The sequence below is a fragment of the Triturus cristatus genome, chromosome 12, assembly GCF_964204655.1.
Source record: "Triturus cristatus chromosome 12, aTriCri1.1, whole genome shotgun sequence".
NCBI classification, from domain to species: domain Eukaryota; kingdom Metazoa; phylum Chordata; class Amphibia; order Caudata; family Salamandridae; genus Triturus; species Triturus cristatus.
In genome coordinates, this window is record NC_140595.1 from 164,668,554 (window position 1) to 164,686,900 (window position 18,347).

Here is an 18,347-nt window from a genome sequence, read left to right on the forward strand (position 1 = left end):
CTGAGCCTGACTCACAAAGAATGAAGACATCTTCATGTGCAGGTTCAGATGGGTACTGAATTATGAGGTTTAGGAAACAGTTACCAGTTTCTATGACTGTTTCTAGAAAACGTTTGTAAAATCCTACTTGTGTTCATGAAGGTGTTTTCAGTGTGTAACTGTATATGGGGCACAATCGTGCATGTAAAAATGCGTTCACATGATTCGAATTACAATTGCTAAGTTTACAAGGGCAAATAGCTTTGGGAATGGAGCTCACTGTGTTCTTGCCGACATTACTACCACATTCTCTGGAACTTAGCCCGGTCCTAGGATGCTCGTTTCCAGTCCAGGGAGGACCTGGCCTGGCAGTTCGGGCTGGACTGTTCCCACAGGGCACAGGGTCAAGACTGATTTGCATATGCCTGGGTCCAAACTGGAATGGCATGGCGAGCAAAAAAACGATGGATTTAGGCCCAAATCTCTGTACTGGGGTGAATGTATGACATTGTTCTGCATTCTGTCCATCAATAGTTCTTTTTGCATTTGTCACCCCGAGTGGGACGGGTATGCTCAGACGTGAGACCCGTGCTCTCCATGCCACTGGAATCAAGCTATCCTGGCTGAAGAGGGGTGAAACCCTGAAACCGGTCCTAGGATGCTTGTTTCCAGTCCAGGGAAGACCTAGCCTGGCAGTTCGGGCTGGACTGTTCCCATTGGGCACAGGGTCAAGACTGATTTGCATATCGCGGTTCAAACTGGAACGGCATAGTGAGCAAAAAAACGATAGATTTAGGCCCTGGTCTCTGTACTGGGGTGAATGTATGACATTGTTCTGCATTCTGTCCATCAATAGTTCTTTTGCTGGTGGATAATCTGTCCTAGTTCGCCCACGGAACTGCACAACAATTTCATCCTTGCATCTCTCATTCATATCATGTTATGTGGGGCCAGATGTACAAAATTATTTTGCAGTAGCAAACACGGTGATTCAAAACATTTTAGGTGTTGTAACTGAAAAATATTTCTTGCAATTTACTAAACCCATTTAGCAATTCGGAAAAGCCTTTCCAAATCTCAAAAGGGATTTTGTGGCTCATTCCAAATGGTAATTAGGATAGGTGTGAAAGAAACGTGACAGTCTATTTGGGAATCTCATTGAGATGTAGCAGTGGTTTTTTGACTGCAATTGTGGGTGAGCACTGTTAAAAACTTACCTGCATCCCAAAGAAGGTGGCAAATCATTCTGAAAGGGGCAGATGTCTCCTTTGGGGAGCTTTCTTTTTGGGAATTATGTCAGAAGGCCCCGGCGGAGTGGTCAGTAGTCCAGTGGGCCACTGCTTACCTCCTCAGATATATTCTCAAGTGGGAAACATGCATTTTTTTTTTTAAGCAATACATGTTCCTTTGAGGAACAAGGCTGCCTGAAACAAATGTATCTTGTTTTAGGATGCAATCGGGGGAATCGTGGTCTGCCATCCAAGTGTTGATAGCCAATGGCACGAAGACCCGCATAGCACCATACCTAATTATGCAGGGTCTGCAACTGCCCCTTGCAAAAGGGCTTTTGTGATGCTGCCTATTGGTAGACAAACTGCATCACAAAATTGCAGACAGGTAGCAAAATGTAGGTGTGCAATTCACCCACTGATTCCGACCTGTTCTCACATCTAGCCACTGGCTTGCCAAGCACGGAACAACCATGGCATGGCTCTTCAATCATTGACGAAGGAAGCTGAATCTCATCAGATTTTTTTTTTTTTTTTTTTTTTTTTAAATAGGTCAAACTAATATGTTGCTCATCAGCCAACAAACCGCCTACTCGGGGAGGAGCCAAGATGGCGACCGGGACGGCAGCGTAGACTCCCGGCTCCGTGAACCTCCGCATCCCGCACGGATATCCTGCAAGAGATCCTCAGCCTGCGCTACGCGCTCGTATTCGTGAATGAGAGTGGCAACCGACCGTGTGACTCCGAAGTTTCTGGCGGCTGTACCGCCGGAGAAATGTGCCTTTGAAATTTGCGGCCCGTGCGGCCCTGGAGCCAGGACCTCGAGTGGACGCCTTGGCCGGGTGGCAGTTCAACAACAACGGCCTGTGGTGACTGGGTGGAGTCGGACCACCGGAGCGGTGCACACCTCGGCCTACATTTCGCCGTGGTCGTTCCTACCGCTAAGCGTGGCGGACCGAGTGCATGCCCGGGGTGGCAATTCTGAGATTCTCCGGTGATTGCCCCTGCCTTTGACGGTGAGCTGCCCGGACGCCGCCCGTAACTCGCCCTGATTCTTGCGGGCTGCTCCCGGATTTTCGCGGGCGCTGGTCCGTGGTGGGGACGACTGTTGCCCGTGACCACACAACGGATAATTTTTGCCTGCCCCCGGAACCCTGTTTCCAGCGACGTGGATCTTGAGGCGCTTGTCCCTGGGTCCCGGTCCCAATACGGGTCGGGCCTACCCGGCGGCCATCTTGTTATGATGAAGCCTACTAACCTGTCCACCGGGTCACAGCAGGATTGGGAGTGTGTGACTTTTGGGAGTGTGGCGGAGCGATCGCAGAGAGCTGTGCTGGGGTACGGCGACCTCCTCGAGGCTCTCGGTGCCCTTCATTCCACCTTGGTTCATGGCATCGGGGTCTTGGGGAGTAAGCTCGATGGTGTGGCATCAGCGTCGGGACAGTTGCGGCCTGCCTGTCCTCAGGTACACAGGGACTTCCCACACTGCACACAGGAGGACAATGCCGCGGCCACCCCTGAGACTAGTGAACAGCTGCAAACTCCGGACAGTATGCTTCCGTGTGATCGGCTGGCTGTGGGTCTGATCTGTTCCGGAGGTATTGGACCTGAGTGGGAGGTGGTGGCCTCGTCCCGCGCACTGCCTCTGGCGACCCAGGGAAAATTCAAGCAACAGTTGTCTACTTTGGCTGATTCCGACTTTCTGGACCTTGTGTGCAGTGCAGATCCTGGGGCAGCACTGGGAAAGACGTCCCTCCATGATGCGGACTGTGTTGGTACTCAGAGACTTCCACCCCACCTGTGTGCGTCGCTTCCCGGTCGTTTTTGGACACTCCTTTACCTTGTAACATTGGACATGGCGCTGGGTCGAGGGGTATGCATGGGCAGATTTGCAAAGAGCGGTCAAGGATAAGGCTGATCCTTCAGGGGTGGTCATCTAGTAGACGGGCGGTCTCAGGGGTTGAGTGCTCTCATGGCATAGCCATTGGTATAATTGGTGCATAATGCTCCCCATTTTTCTTTGGCATGGTCGATTTTGTGCTGCTTACTGTTTGCCTTGGGGAGAACTTACTGTGCGGGAGGGAGAAGCCGGGGGCATGTTTTGAAGGCCCTCCTCCAGTTTATTAATACTCTCTCTACCCCCCCGTCTGGTGGGGTTCTTTTCTTACTCACTTTTCTCTGTTCTTCTATATTTCGGGTCTGGTTTCAGGGCGACAGGCACACTGCTGGGGGGGGGGGCCGTACTCATCTGTAGAGGTGCAGGGTGGGGGGTTGGGGAAGGGGATTCTTTAGTCTTTACCCTTTTTTTCCATGGCCTCCTTTTTCTTCTCTGATTCTTCTTTGTTTTTCTTTTCTGGGATCAGTGTGGTACAACTCCTTTGTTGTGAATCACTGCTTTTTCTTGTGTGCCACAATTTCCGGGGTGTTTTCTGGGCTTTAGGGCATGGGACTACAGGCGCAACTGGTCATGATACTTCTCTACATCCTGCACTTCCTGTTTTAGCGCCATTGACTCGATAGATTGCCGTTTATTGTTTGCGTTTGTTATTCTGCCTGCCATTTATCGCTGCTGGGAAATTGTTTGGCACCTGATCCTTTCGTCTTTCCCTATTATAAAATTAAAGCCTTCTTAATCCTGGGGTCCTACTTGCGCCATTCACTGGCCGAGAATATATTAGCATGGAGATTCTGCTCCCCGAGGTTCTGCCTGTGTCAACATTGGATCTCTGTTGCTTTGCTTGCTTAGCGGCCGGCCCCGGGGGGTTGTAGGCCCATACTTGTTATTGGTTGAAATGCTAATAAAGGTTTTTCAAAAAAAAAAAAACAAAAAAAAAAACAAACCGCCTACTCATTTTCTTCAAGATATGTTACATGCGGATAGCTGCTTCGACATTTTCTAACGTGTGAGAATACTTTTTAGGTCATCCTTCCATCTCAATCTTTACTTTCTGCTGTCATCTCCTTTGCTATCTATTACTCTGACATACTTATATATTCTGCAATCGTCACCCTACATTTTCTTACTTTTTTGGCCATTTGGGATGATGCATTGAACACTGCCGGTGCATGGTTTTGGTCTGCACAACCATCTGCACCTTCTCATGCTATAACCCCAGCTTTCAGAAAAGTTTTTCCATCTCACCCTCACACCTTTCCATACTAACCATAATTTGTTTCACCCCTAACCTATATTTATTGGCATACTCCAATGTTGGTCTCCGATGTGTGTCTATCTTCAATAGCAGCTCAATATTCCCAACCTACTCTTGTGTTGCGTACCCGAAACGTGTGCCATCGTCACACTCACATCGTATTACATGGTTTCTGTAATATAGGACCTGATGCCAAGTTGGTTGAACTTTTTTCTGTATCTCAATTCTTTATTACATTTTTCAAAGTTAAACAAATAATGACCATCAATCAAATGCCTTCACATAAACATAAAGTGCCAATGATACATTATAAGATATGAGCAAAAATATTAAGAGAAAAAAAACATTTAAAAAAATATTACAAGTGCCATATTTACAGACATAGATGATTGGTCAAAACATCAAAAATGTAAGTGTTTTGTTACAAAAAAAAAATCAAAGAATTTTATGTAATTAATATATAGTAAACAAGTGTAAATCCATCAACAGTAAGTTTATATTTTAGAATCAAAATCATCATGAACCTAGAAAAGGGCCCCACATATGATCAAAATGATGTAAATTGCTGTTTAATTTATAATTCATTTGTTCAGATTTAGCCAGATCAAACATATCTTGAAGCCAGGAGTTGAGCGTCCAAATAACATTGGTCCTCCAAAAACGTAAGATATCAACTTTGGCTAAGCTGAGATCGGTGGTAAGCTATTTCAATGTATGAATGGATCTAGGCAGAAATTCTGAAGTGTCATTTAAAAGAGATAAAGTTTTGTGAAGGAGAAGTTAATGGAATAGTGAGCCTTCAAGTAATCTTCAATCTGAAGTAAAAATGTATGAATGGCGGGGCATTCCCACAAAATATGAACTATGTCCCAGTCAGGTGCTCTACATCGCCAACAGAGGGAATCAGGAGCATTAGTTTACCTGAGTGTAGTTTAGCCAGAGACATGTGCAACGGTGCAATATGTTGAAGTAATTCAATCTAAGCCCTTTATTATAGTTTTCCAATATAGTATCCCATTCTTTGTCCATCAGTTCAATATTCTAATGTGTGGACCATCATGACTTTAAATTAGCGGAGGTTTCTATAGAAAATGAAGAGTGAATTAGAATGGCATGGAGACCAGAGACAATAACCTTGAAGTTTTTCCAAGTGTGAATATACCGTGTGATTGGGGAATAGGACATTATATATTGAGGTTTTGCTGCATTTAAAGCAAGGGCTGATGAGAGTGGACTATATCTAGTAAGTTGCAACTAAGGGAGGTTACATTCTTGTTGTAAACAAGAAAATGATTCTAAAGATTGTTGTTATGTAAACCATCAGTGAAGATGAGCTTATGTGCTTTCTGCCAGGTTAATTGCGAGGAATAAAGGATGGGATTGGCACAGTTTGCAAACCTGAGCTGTTTTGTGTAATAAATTGCAGGTTCCATCTCAGATAGTAAGTGTGCTAAACAAGTGCACAATGGCAGGCGGTAACTGTTACTGCCCAATATATCTCATTTTTCAGTGCAAAATGCTGAAACCAAGTTGAAGCTAAAATAACTGATGATTGTGCCTTGGATTTTGTCTCTGACTTCAATACTATGCACTAAATTGGACCATACATTTTTGTTGTAGTTTTCATCCAAAGTTCAGGGTGATTAACAGTTTGAATGTTTGTCTTTACTGAAGATCTATGTTGGAAGTTAGTAAAGAATGTTTTTTATGGGTTTTGTTGTTGTTTTCATGATCTTCAGTTGACTTTTGACGAGAAATAACACAACATTTAACAACATTCATGCAAAACGAAAAGTGATATTTTTCAGCTATTATGGCCCTAAGACCTGTAGCGTAGTGAAGATGCCTTGGGCTCTGGTGCATGCCAGAGAATGAACCCTCTGGCTGCTGTACAGCAATCATCAGAGCTCAATGGGCCCCAGTGCCACCTCACCTGCTGCACCAATGGTTGCTTCGCCCCTGTGTATGACAAATAGGTCGGTAGAGAGGAGCTTTGTAAATCTATACTTACATGTGCGTCATCCTTGGATTCATTTTGAAGGCATCTTCAGAGATGTGCTGAAGTCCGGTATAGGAAACTGTTCTAAAACAACATACAAAATTCTCATATGAGTCAAGAAAAGCCCTCCGTGAAGCCCATTAACACTTGTTTAACTGTCAAGATTCTAACTTATCCTCATTTCTTTGATCCACCAGCCACTTCTCCCCTACTTACATGCTATTCTCTTTCCAATTACCATCTTTCCCCACCTATACAATGGGGCCGATTATGATGTTGTCGGGAAAGGCTCCGAATGGGATTCGGATTCTGTGAATCCGATTCGGTACCTCTGTTCCCGACTGAATCGGTCACCTTTACAGACGACCGAATATGATGCAAGGAAGCTGTCTGGGCTGTCCAAATCAGTTCCGAACAGGATTCAGGCAGCCCGAGTCATTTGGAGCTGAATCGTACAGCCCAATGGAGAAGATTTCCGAACGAGCGAGTACGATGACCGATTGGGACAGCCGTTCCGAATCGGTTTGACCGAGACAAAACAGCTGTGGAAATTGGATTTTGGGGGCCCGTAGCAGGCCTCCCTTTACCTGTAGGCCTCCGGAAGGGCCCGTGGGTGTACCCAAGGGACCCCGCTTCACAACCGTGCACAATGTGGCAGGCTCCATGGGGTGCCCGCCACAGGGTGCAAGGCTTTCCCCACCCACCTCTTTTTACCAATGGGAGCCTGTGTTCTCGTTCGGAACACAGGCTTCCATTGAAGTCAATGGGAGTCTGACTGAACCGAGTCTGTAAGCATCCGGACACATTGTTATTGGTCGGTAGGACTCCCCGAATATGAATTGTTCGGAATGTATTCCTAACCTCATTCGGTGGAAATGCTTTCCTGACAACCTCGTAATCGGCCCCCAGAAAGATTATCCCATTCAACACTGTATACTTAACGAATTGTTATGTCTCTTCTAACAGCTTTTGAGTAGTTTTTGTTCAAATGTACAATCACCCCCACCCTTCCTTCCAATGCAGCCTAATTCCAAATCCATTTTTACTTAGGCTGCTTTCAACTCCTTGTTCAATAGTAACCTAACAATATTGCCCAAATGCATAATGGAGTTGAACCTGCCCCCCCCCCATCACCCCCTTGTTAACATAAACCAGAGAAAGGATTTTGGATTCCCTACAATGTGCAATGGCAGAGGTTCTGGTTGAAGGCCACTGCAAGTACTGAAACCATCAACAAAAACTCTCACTTTACTTGTGAGATGTGCCTCTCAAAGGTTAAACGTGAACTCTTCAATGACAAGACTCTTTCACATTGAACAAACCTGGTTCCATGCTAACCCTATAGAATCCCTACCACAAGCATTTTTGAGCCTGTTGAAATCCATGGTACCTCCTAGTTTTTGATTAATTCTCACGCATCATCAAATTCCTAGCCTACTTACCACACCTTTTACTTAGAGTAAGATTACAAGTTTTGTTACTTTGATAAATGCTAAACTGTACCTAACTCTCAGATTTAATTTATTCTCCCATTCCAATGTAATCCAAATGTTGTTAACTTATGGTGCAATGTGACACGCTCTCACACTAAATGGTCCAGATGCACCATGAAAACAGATGAAGACAAAAAACTAACATATAACAAATTACTATGATTTTGACATGGTAATAAGAGAAAAGAAGGACCCTTTAATGGCTAGGTCAGAAATTCAGCTTAGATATTAGCTTGGAGTGAGCCTCCGTGGAAAAGAGTGACTCTATCTTGGTGGGGCTAAGCTTCAAGTGCACTGTGAACATCAATGGTTGGTTCGTGTTGATGATGCTTTCAGTGAATGTTCACGTTATGTTATGTTATGTTATTGTGTCTTATAAAGTGCGACGGCTGCCCCAGCGAAGGGGCGTTCCAGCGCTATTGCAGGAAAGAATGATAGAACAAAGGAAGCAGGCAAGGACTAAGATGCAGAGAAAAGATAAGTCTTAGTGGCCTTTCTGAATGCTAAATAATTACCAAGGCCACAGATCTGCCCAGGGAGTGAGTTCCAGAGAGTGGCAGCTCTGAAACGAAAAGAGCGGCCACCGGCCCTAACTCTACGTGTCCGGGGAACCACCACCAGGTGCTGACCCTGTGAACGGAGAAGACGTGTAGGGGCGTATGGCAGCAGAAGATCGGCCAGGATGGGAGGAGTGGCCAGTTTCAAGATCTTGAAAGAGATAGATAGGGTTTTGAATTTAATGCGTCTGGCCACAGGTAGCCAGTGAACACGGCGGATGGCGTTTGAAACAGAGCAAGATTTGCGCAGACCTAAGAGTGTTCTTGCTGCTGCATTCTGTGCCCTTTGCAACCTTGAGACCTCCGCTTTATTGGACCCTAAATAGAGGGAACAGGCATAATCGAGTCTCGACATAACCGTCGCCTGAATGATGACCTCACGTGATGATGCGTAAAAAAAAAAAAACAGCAAGTGTCTAAGCCCCTGTAAGAGACCAAAACAGGTCCCTGCCATTTTTTTTGTTTGGACTCAATAGTTTAGGGAGAGTCCAACCAAACCCGTACGTTTTTTACTGCCTGTTTTGGAGAAGGGGATTTACCTAGCCTGGCTGGCCACCAGAGCTCACTCCACAGACCATGGTCCCTACCTGCTAACAGTACCTCTGACTTGTTGGAATTCAGTTGAGGCAGTTGCTGTTCATCCACTCAGCCACTGCTGCAAGGTCGGCCTGAAACTTAAGGGCGTCCTGCTCCGTGTTATTAGAGAGTGCCACAACCAACTGAGTATCGTCAGCGTAGGAGACCATGGTCAGACCCCTGCAGCTGGCTACTGCCGCTAAAGGTTGAACATAGATATTAAATAACAGGGGACTGAGGGAGGAGCCCTGTGGCACCCCTTGTTTCACTGGATATTCGCCAGAAGCCAACGGGGGGGGGGGCAGTTACCATAAATGACCTCTCATGGAGAAATGAAGCAAGCCACTCCAGAGCCAGGCCCGTAATTCCAACCTCCGCGAGGCGTCTCAGCAGTATGTCATGAGATACAGTATCAAACGCGGCGCTTAGACCTAACAAGATCAGCGACGACGTTTGACCCTCATCCATTGCTGACCATAGATGTTCTGTAACAGCTAGGAGAGCTGACTCTGTGCTGTGACCTGGCCTGAAGCTATTCTGGGAGGGTCCAGTATGTTATTCGCGGCCAGAAAATCAGACAAAAGGGAATTCACATAAGCTTCTGTGATCCTTGCTGCCCAGATCAGCAAGGAAATAGGGCGATAGTTTTCTGGTTTGGCTGGGTCGAGCACAGGTTTCTTAAGTAATGGAATTACTTTCGCCTGTTTCCAGGCCCTGGGCACAGTAGCTTTACTGAGGGACCCATTTATCACCTGATTCCAGGAAGGTAAAATTGTCGACAACACTTTCCTGAATTGATAAGGTTTGAGCGGGTCAACGGGGGATCCTGACTTGATCCTACTACAAAGAGCTACCGGTTGATCAACCGGGATTGGCGGAAAGGTGTGAAGACTATTGGCCTGTTGACAGCAGTGTGCTTCAGACCTGTTACTATGTGCGATCGGGAAGGACCTGTAGATGTCATCCACTTTTTTCACAAAAAAGATAGCCAGGTCCTCGCGCTGTTTATTAGACTTAATGGTCGACCCAGCCATGTTTTGCTGAGATTGCAAACTGGCAAGTATAGAGAATGTGCTCTTAGAAGGATTAGTGCTCTCGCGGATTTGGTTGGAAATAAAAACTGCACGTGCCTGATATATGGCCTTATGATATCTTTTGTTGGCTCCCCGATAGATAACTTTAGCAGTCGGACTGAAGTCTCTTCTAGATTTCATTGTTTGATGATGTTTCAAGGATTCATGCTGGTAGGATCTTTACAACATCCACATTTTTGAAAAACAGCCTCTGTATTTTGAATCATCTGGGTTTCAGAACATACTGTAAACTGCTCTCACCTACCTTCCTTTTAAAGTTAGCTATGCATGGCACAACTGAGCACAGAGACCTCACATGTTACTGCGACTAAGTCCCGCATCCATAAAATGAATAATCATACAAAGCAAAATCTACTGCAACCAACACCCTATGAAAAGCAGGACTTACAGGTTTTTCAGCTCCTTGAAATTTTTCATGTCAACTTGTGTTATCTCCACCAGGTCTTTTTGATTCTCGATGATCCTGTAAAAAAGGACGTAGAGGTTGTGAGTGACAGTAGAGGTGAGTTCTTTTAACATCACAATGACACAGAGAGGCACAGAAATCTCTTAATTCACACTAGGCATGAAAAGTGGCATTGATTAGTGGGCTCTGTTGAAAACCTTGTCTAAGTGCAGTTGAATCCGAAGCATTCTCTGACATCCTGTGCATCTGCGCACACACAAACACACACACACATATGCACACACACTCTCTCTCTCTCTGTCTCTCTCTCTGTCTCTCTCTCTGTCTCTCTCTCTGTCTCATTCTCTCTCTCTCTCCTTTATTTGGATGTATGACATTACAACGCGTGTCATTACAACGCGTGCAGTTACATCGCATGCGTTACAACGCATGCGATGTTACAATGCTATGCCATTACAACGCAAGTCTTTACATCGACTTGCGCTAGATGGCGTGCTAACATTAGAAAAGTGTAATTTACTATTCCAACTCCAGTCCACTTAACAGTAGGGAAGGTGTTGGGATAGTAAACTACACTATTTGTAATGTTAGCACGCCATCTAGCGCAAGTCGATGTAAAGACTTGCGTTGTAATGGCATTGCGTTGTAACATCGCATGCGTTGTAACGCATGCAATGTAAAAGCTGCGCGTGGTAAAAACCGCGTTGTAATGGCTGTTCCCCCCTTTATTTATATGAATTCCCCATTTTCAAATCACTCAACTGTGTCCGTCCCACATTTATTACTAAAACATATACCTACATGTACTGAGACTCCGCAGTCGGAGTGGAGATCTCTGCACCTAAAAGTACAGGAGAGGCGGAGGTGTAAATTCTGCCTGTAGGCTTGCGAATAGCATTTTGCTGTACTTTTTGAAGTACTACAAAATGTAGTTTGTGAATAGTCCCATTTATTTGTTGACACGTCACTGCACTCAGTGCCACACGCTTGCCTCTAGTCTTTGCTTCACACATCATGGTAATACATGGCCTCTACTTCATTCTAATTCTCCACACCAATGTTACTCTGGCACATGGTGCTTTCCGCATAGTAAGCTTTGGACTTACAAGGATGAGGATTTGATTGTGGTAAACTGTGACAGTGATTTTCGTGATGATGACACATCGCACATGAAAGCAGGGTTATGAGACAGCACAGTTCACTCTGTTCCTAGAGCAGCGACTAAATCGTTTTTGAACTGTTTTTGCCCCATAGTGCCTAGCTGGTGTGTATGTAACCGTTCATAAATTGACCTTTGTGAGAGTCACAAAGATTAAATATTGACTGAGTTTTCAGCCAGAATCATACTAGCATTGCCCAAGACTGAGCTCATATGAGCGCTGTTGCTATATGAGCCAAGACCTACGTGCCGGAGAGGACTTCCTGCTTGAGTGCTTTCAATGCAAGACTATAACAAAACACCAAAGTCCATGGGTATAGAGGCAATTTGAAATACGTTTTGACATATATATTGCCTTCCAAGTCAGCCAAGATCTTCTGATTTTTCTAAAATTATATGCACAATATATTTCTTTATCTGGACTTTCAGCCAGCACTTCTTGCTTTGGTCTGTTATTGGATTATTCACATTTTTCTTCCACCCACTGCAGCATTCAGCGTGAGGTACTGGGTGAGCTCACTTCAGCCTTTGGCTAACTTCACTGTGAGTGATGGCATTCTGCACTTTCAGAATGAGCACATCTTCAAACAAAGCAGTTTCCTGAAGTGCCAGGGACAACTATGGCAATGTGTGTTTTTTGAGAGTAGAAAAATGTCTATGCTTTTTTGCCAATGTATTTTTTAGATTGATGAGAACACGTCATGACAAAACAAAAGGAGCACTTACGAAGCCAAAATGCTTTTTGCCTTCACCAGGCCTATCAGTTTTGCCAATGCTTGTTATTAAATATTGCATTAGTAGGAAGAGGCAGCAAGGCTCCATCGGAGGACTGGGGAAGAAGTGCATGACCTAATCCACTCGCAGGTGGAAAGCACTTCTTCATCACTGGCAGAAGGAAGAATCCCTGGAAGGTTTCTCAGGCTCACGGCCTTGATTGTTCTGATCTCCCTCACAGGTAGCGGAAAGCTCCAGTGCCATGTGTGCAGCCATTGAATCTCCAGAAGGAGCTTCCCCTAGAGGTGAGAAGGCCAAGGAGAGACGGTTGGGGGTGGGTCGCTTAGCCATGGGCCTGGCAAGCTCCGCCATCATTAGTGGATAAGGCTTGGGCATGCTGATTCCTTTGTCCTTGTGCATCCTGCCCTGGAAACTGGAGACAGGATTGGAGGGACCAAGATGGATGGCATCCATGCACAACTGGTACAACCCCACATGTCCTTTTCCATCGCTCTAACCTCCAGCCAACCAGCAGTAGGCGAGGTCTTTGCAAGGAATGAAGGTGAGCAGGGGGTTATGGGCCACATGCCATTGTGCTCTCCAGCCACCAGGGCCAGGCTAAAAACCAAAAAGAGAAGACTTATTCCTGGATATTGGAAGCCAGAGATTATGGATTGGTGCACCACAACCATACCACTGAAGTGGGGGGAACGTGCTCTTTGGGCACCACTCATCCATCACGCATAGTCACAATCTAAATTTCAAGCACACTTGCAACCCTGCTTCCAATTTCAAACTCTCCCCACCCTCTGAATTCTCTTAATCCGAAGGCAGCACCATCAGTCTGCCTCTGGTAGCGTCAGTGTGCATCTCGCAATAAAAGGCACGGATTCATGTTTGCACTGTATGCGGAGGTGGCAAAAAGTAAAGTTTGTAGGGCTCACTTTCTGGTCCAGCTAATGCAACAGTTTGCCACTGAGGACAACAAACCTAGGCACCCATATTTCAGTATCAATTCTCTAGTAAATCGGACTGCATTACCGCTTTTACAATTAATAAAAAAAATTGAATAACAATCAGGAACTTGAAAATGCTCTACACTGGAGCCATAAATAGAGGTGTATAGCTGAAGATGGTCAAATGTGAGGAAGAGAATCAATTAAGAGAAGCGGGGATGAGAGCACAAGACCATTTACAGGAGTTGGATTATAGCATTGTAATGGGGAGTATATTGAGATAGAGGCAGCGGCAGATGACAACACAGGCCTTAGCCACTAAGACCCATTTGCAAACCAGGATGTGCAGTTTGCACACTGACGCGTTTGTGAACGAGTGTGAAATTACTGATGCGACCTATGTACCAGTAAGCCACATTGCAAGTTGTCCTTTTGCAGCGGCTCACAAAACGACCTGTCCAATGAATGTTTAACCAACCAGGTCACAGTTAGTGACCACGTTTCATGGGCTTTGAATGTGAGGATGGAGGCCTTTAAGGAACAGCAGACCAATGTCCCTATGTATACATTCCCATATATGGAATTTTTTTCAAAAGCCACCCAGGCCTATTAGAGGGGCAGGTGCTGCTTTTGAAAAAAATGTTTCCTGTTTGATAAACATCAGGGGAAGCAGGCTGTAGTCCATCTTTGGGAAGTTCACCAGAGGTGTGCCGTTTTTTACACCTCAGAGGTTTCGCAAAGTTCCTACTTCTCACCATTTGCAAAGTTTCCTGGTTTCAGTTAGCTTTGGATCATGCAAATATTTACTGCCCGCTGCAAGATAGTTTTTACTGCAGTAAATGATGATTTTAACTGTAATAAAACAATAGCAAATGTATGCAGTATCTCTCTATCAATTTTACCCTTTGCGACATAAATTGTTGAAAAGTTCAGAATTCTCACAAATGTGGGAAAACTTTGGAGAGCTGTAAGGTTGTTCTTAGAAATTTGTGAAGGTTACAAGAAACAGAGCTTGCAACTTTGCACAGCCCTAAAGTTAAATTCAACCTTCCCTTTGTCCACAGTATGTTATGGCTTCAGCGCTACAAATTTATATGAACCCAAAAACATCTTTTCTCACTGTAAGTTCTTTTGCCTCCTTCTGGGGAACAGGAAAGTAACATTGAACTGGGCACAGACACCTCAGAGTTAGACTATGGTATTCCTTAATGGAGGGCTGCTGGCCAGGGCCTTCGACCAATTGTAAATGTTGTCCAATGCCAATGTGAATCTAGTCTCCAGGCCCCAGGAAAAGTATTAAAAAATACACCTTGCAATTTTTGGAAGTTATAGATAGGTTTCCTTTAACATTGAAATTTGAATGTCTTGCATTTAAAATGTCTTCATTCCTCCATCTAATTGTATTTTACCCTGACGATTAGCGCCAACACACCCATCTTCCAGCAAAGTCCTAGCATAAATTCATAGGGCTTTATTCCCAGTCTAAACCTGCCTCCAATGAGGGGGATAATGTTTGTTGCACTGTATCATCCATCTTTCAACTGTCTTCAAGTTTCCAGAGGATACAGAACTAAAGGTTATTTTCATCCAGTCAGCCTCTCAGTCTTTCTAGCACGTGAGAATGTTTACAGTGTACTGTAATAATGAAGAATAGATTTGGGACAGAGGACGTGATTGGAAGAGTCCATGTTGGATATCCCGAGTAGGACCACAGTAGGTATCAGAAGCGGTCGGACATCCTTGACGAATGTGTGACTACAGGAGTCTGCCCCCTCCGGGATCATTTACGGCTGCACATTCCTTGTAGCTCTTATACTATTCCAGACAATGGGATACGTAAGTACGGTAACATCACTGCACCACAGCACACCTTAGCACGTGTGCTGAAATACACTCACAAATTTACTTATTTTGGTCCTGAAGAAAGCCTCAGCACCCCCTGTCAAGGCTGAAACATGTCGAACATTTGAAGGGGGATAAAGAAGATCAATCATATCTTCACAATATCCCTGCTTTGTTTTTAGCTGTGCCCTAGAACTCAAGAATAAAGGTACTTATTGAGCATCCTAGAGGTACTTTGTATTACACCCTGAGCACTCCCTCCTCACTCACAAAAACCAAAACCCACTCCGCTGTAATTCAGGCATCATAGCACAGCTAGGTTGCACTTGGCAGCTTGGCTGGGAACCCGATGATGAAGAATGCCACCAACTAGGTTGGTGGATGAGGGTTCTTCTAAAAAAAACATTTTTTTCCCCCCATTCCAGTGTATGACATTGCATTATCCTAGCATTTGGATCCCATTTTGGGTCCGTCCACTTTGTTGTTTACGGATTTAATCCGGGGAGAAGGATGTTCCCTTTATTTTCCTCCTCACACTCTTTTTGTTGTTATTATAAATTAAAGTGTACAAAATCAGGTGTGGAAATGTCTGATCACAAAAAACGGTTTGTTAATTATGAACTCTACTATCTATCACTCCCTCATCCCACATACCACATTTAGACAAACGTGGATGAAAGAGACTGCCTATCCCAATAGATGGTTTGTTAACTGCCTGTCAGCCACTTTGTGATGAAAGACTCTGTCAGCTTACCAAATCACAAATTTAAAATACCGTATGTCATTTCCGGGGAAAAAAAGTAATTTCTATGACCTCATACAAATTGTCTCTAGATCACAAAGAGCCGGAATGCATTGCTTGCCTGCATCACGGGTGGTTGATTGGGTCACAAATCCTGAGGGATGCTTCATGAGGCACCATAATGTGGTCAGTTCTGCCTCCAGCATTATATGAGAATGAACTTTCACTGGGTCAAAATCTTGGCAGCCGGTGAGCATCATCAATTGTAATTATACAACCATAAAATGCCCAGCTCCTCAGCAAAGTGCTTTGTGGTTCCTCTAAGAAGATAGTGTGCTGTGTACAACCCTGGATACGCTCCATCACAGCGAGCCTCCTTCAGGCTGCAATTGCGCTTTCCTCACTCTCTGACTCGCGGGGTCTACTGCTCCAGCCACTTGACAACCTTCTTATATTCCACTCACACAGAGTGATTCTAATGGAATGGATGATAGAATGGGCCCATGACACTTAAGTGGACTGGTGATTTGTGGTCTGATTATGGAGCCTGTGAAAGGTGCCCCATTGATTTAAAGCTGGAAGCTTTATTTCCAGGATGAGAACTGCAACCCCAGAATGCCACAATAGTGCCCTAGAACACAGGCCATATTTTAGAGAAGATGCAGATTGCATCATGAGATTTTAAATCTGTATGATTTTATCTAAGATGCCTGGATATGTAGAGCTTATGTGCTGATTGCCAATCGCTTATGTAGCCTTAATCGACTGACAGCTTCACAATGCCTGACGAAATGTGTAGTGTTAGAAAAGACAGTTTCACATGGAGAACGATGTGGTTAGGAAGCAGTGGTGTAGCTAAACCTTTTGCAGCCTGTGGTGGTCCCTGCGTTTGCTGCCCCGCGACGGCCGCATCAGTGATGTCATCAGTGATGTCACTGACCATTTCATGAATGAAGTAATATGTGATGTCATCAGCAGTGCATTGCGGGTGCGCGAGTTATAGTTAGCTGAACTAACTATAACGGCGGAATTTCTCTCGTTTTGTATAAATGAAATGTCCAACTAACTATAACGTCCCTGAAACCTATGTTTGTTTCAGTGAATTTCTAAGGTTTTTATATGCTAATTTCTAACTATAACGTACCTGAAACCTATGTTTTTTTCAGTGAAAAAAAAAAAATATATATATATATATATATATATATTTATATATGTATATATACAAGCAATAATACCACACTTATAAGTAGGCAAATGCAACTGTTAAATGCATGGCAGATAATAATATGAAATGAAGTACAAGTACATAATACTGGACGTCTGCCTAAAGAAATCATAAAGATATAGACAATAAATACATCAGATGATTACAACCGCTGAAGACTTGGATGTGCACACAGACACTCACTCACACATCATGAAGTCAATACTCAAAGAAAACAACTCAGATGATTATAACCACTGGAGACTTGAATGTGCACACAGACACTCGCACATCACAATGGCAATAATCAAAAATAAAATACATCACCGGTTGCAAAGTTCATCTTGGCCCACTCCAGACTGGGGGATTCACAGCCGGGATCAAGAGACTCAGCAAAACCAGGAGTTGCTGCACTGTAGACGGGTCCGTCGTTCAGGCCCAAATCCCAGTTTCTAAGTCAACAAACCCTAGCTTTATAATATAAAAACACACTGGAAGGTTCCGAGAGGCCCTCCTCTGCACCAAGGAAACTTACTGGAATTGGCCGCTTTCCATGCAAGCATTCCAAAGGTAAAAGAGTTCTAACATTCCTTCTGCGCTCTCACGTATTCCAGCCTTTATCTTAACAAAGCTAACAAAAGTCTCCACCAGAACAGAAAACCAAACAACCTTGAATGTGAATAGCCTAAACAACTTGAGTAATCTTGGGGCCAGCCTGTGTGCACAAAACCTCAAGCTAGCTGACAGAGTCAGAATTCAAGATGGCATGAGGGCATGTCAAAGCCAATAGTAGGAACTTCATAATACTTCCCAATGTACAAAACAATGCACATTTGTGTACTACTGCCAATAGCACTGCACACTTCATCTCCCAATGTACAACATCATGCACATTTGAGCATCACTGCTGATAACACTGCACTTCAAGAGCAAGAAGTACATTCCACACCTCTCTCTCTCTATCTCTCTCTCATGCTTTCAAATGCACATCACACATGTTCTGTCACTGGCAAGGCTGTTCTACTCTGTGAAAGCTCACCCCCTCCGTAGCTACAAGAAGACACAAAATAAATTTTCAAGAAAAAAGGCACACACAGGAAAAATTATGACGTACATTCAAGCTAGGTAAAAGTAAAACATCAAAAGTCAATTAAAACAATGGTAGCCAAAGGTCATCACGTAGTTTCAATACAAATGAGTGCCTCTGACACTACAACTATCATTTGAGTATTAGGTCAACAAACC

General features: G+C 44.3%; 1 protein-coding gene across 1 annotated transcript in view; it reads right to left on the bottom strand.

Annotated features, from left to right (window-relative positions):
* Positions 1 to 18,347, bottom strand: part of NTRK1 (neurotrophic receptor tyrosine kinase 1) — a 351,958-nt gene that overhangs the window by 191,015 nt on the left and 142,596 nt on the right. Inside the window, exons 2-3 of the mRNA XM_085637927.1 lie at positions 10,468 to 10,542; positions 6,372 to 6,443 (exon numbers count right to left, since the gene is read on the bottom strand). Of these exons, the coding sequence (XP_085494053.1) occupies positions 6,372 to 6,443; positions 10,468 to 10,542 (147 nt within the window). The remainder of the gene's footprint in view (positions 1 to 6,371; positions 6,444 to 10,467; positions 10,543 to 18,347) is intronic.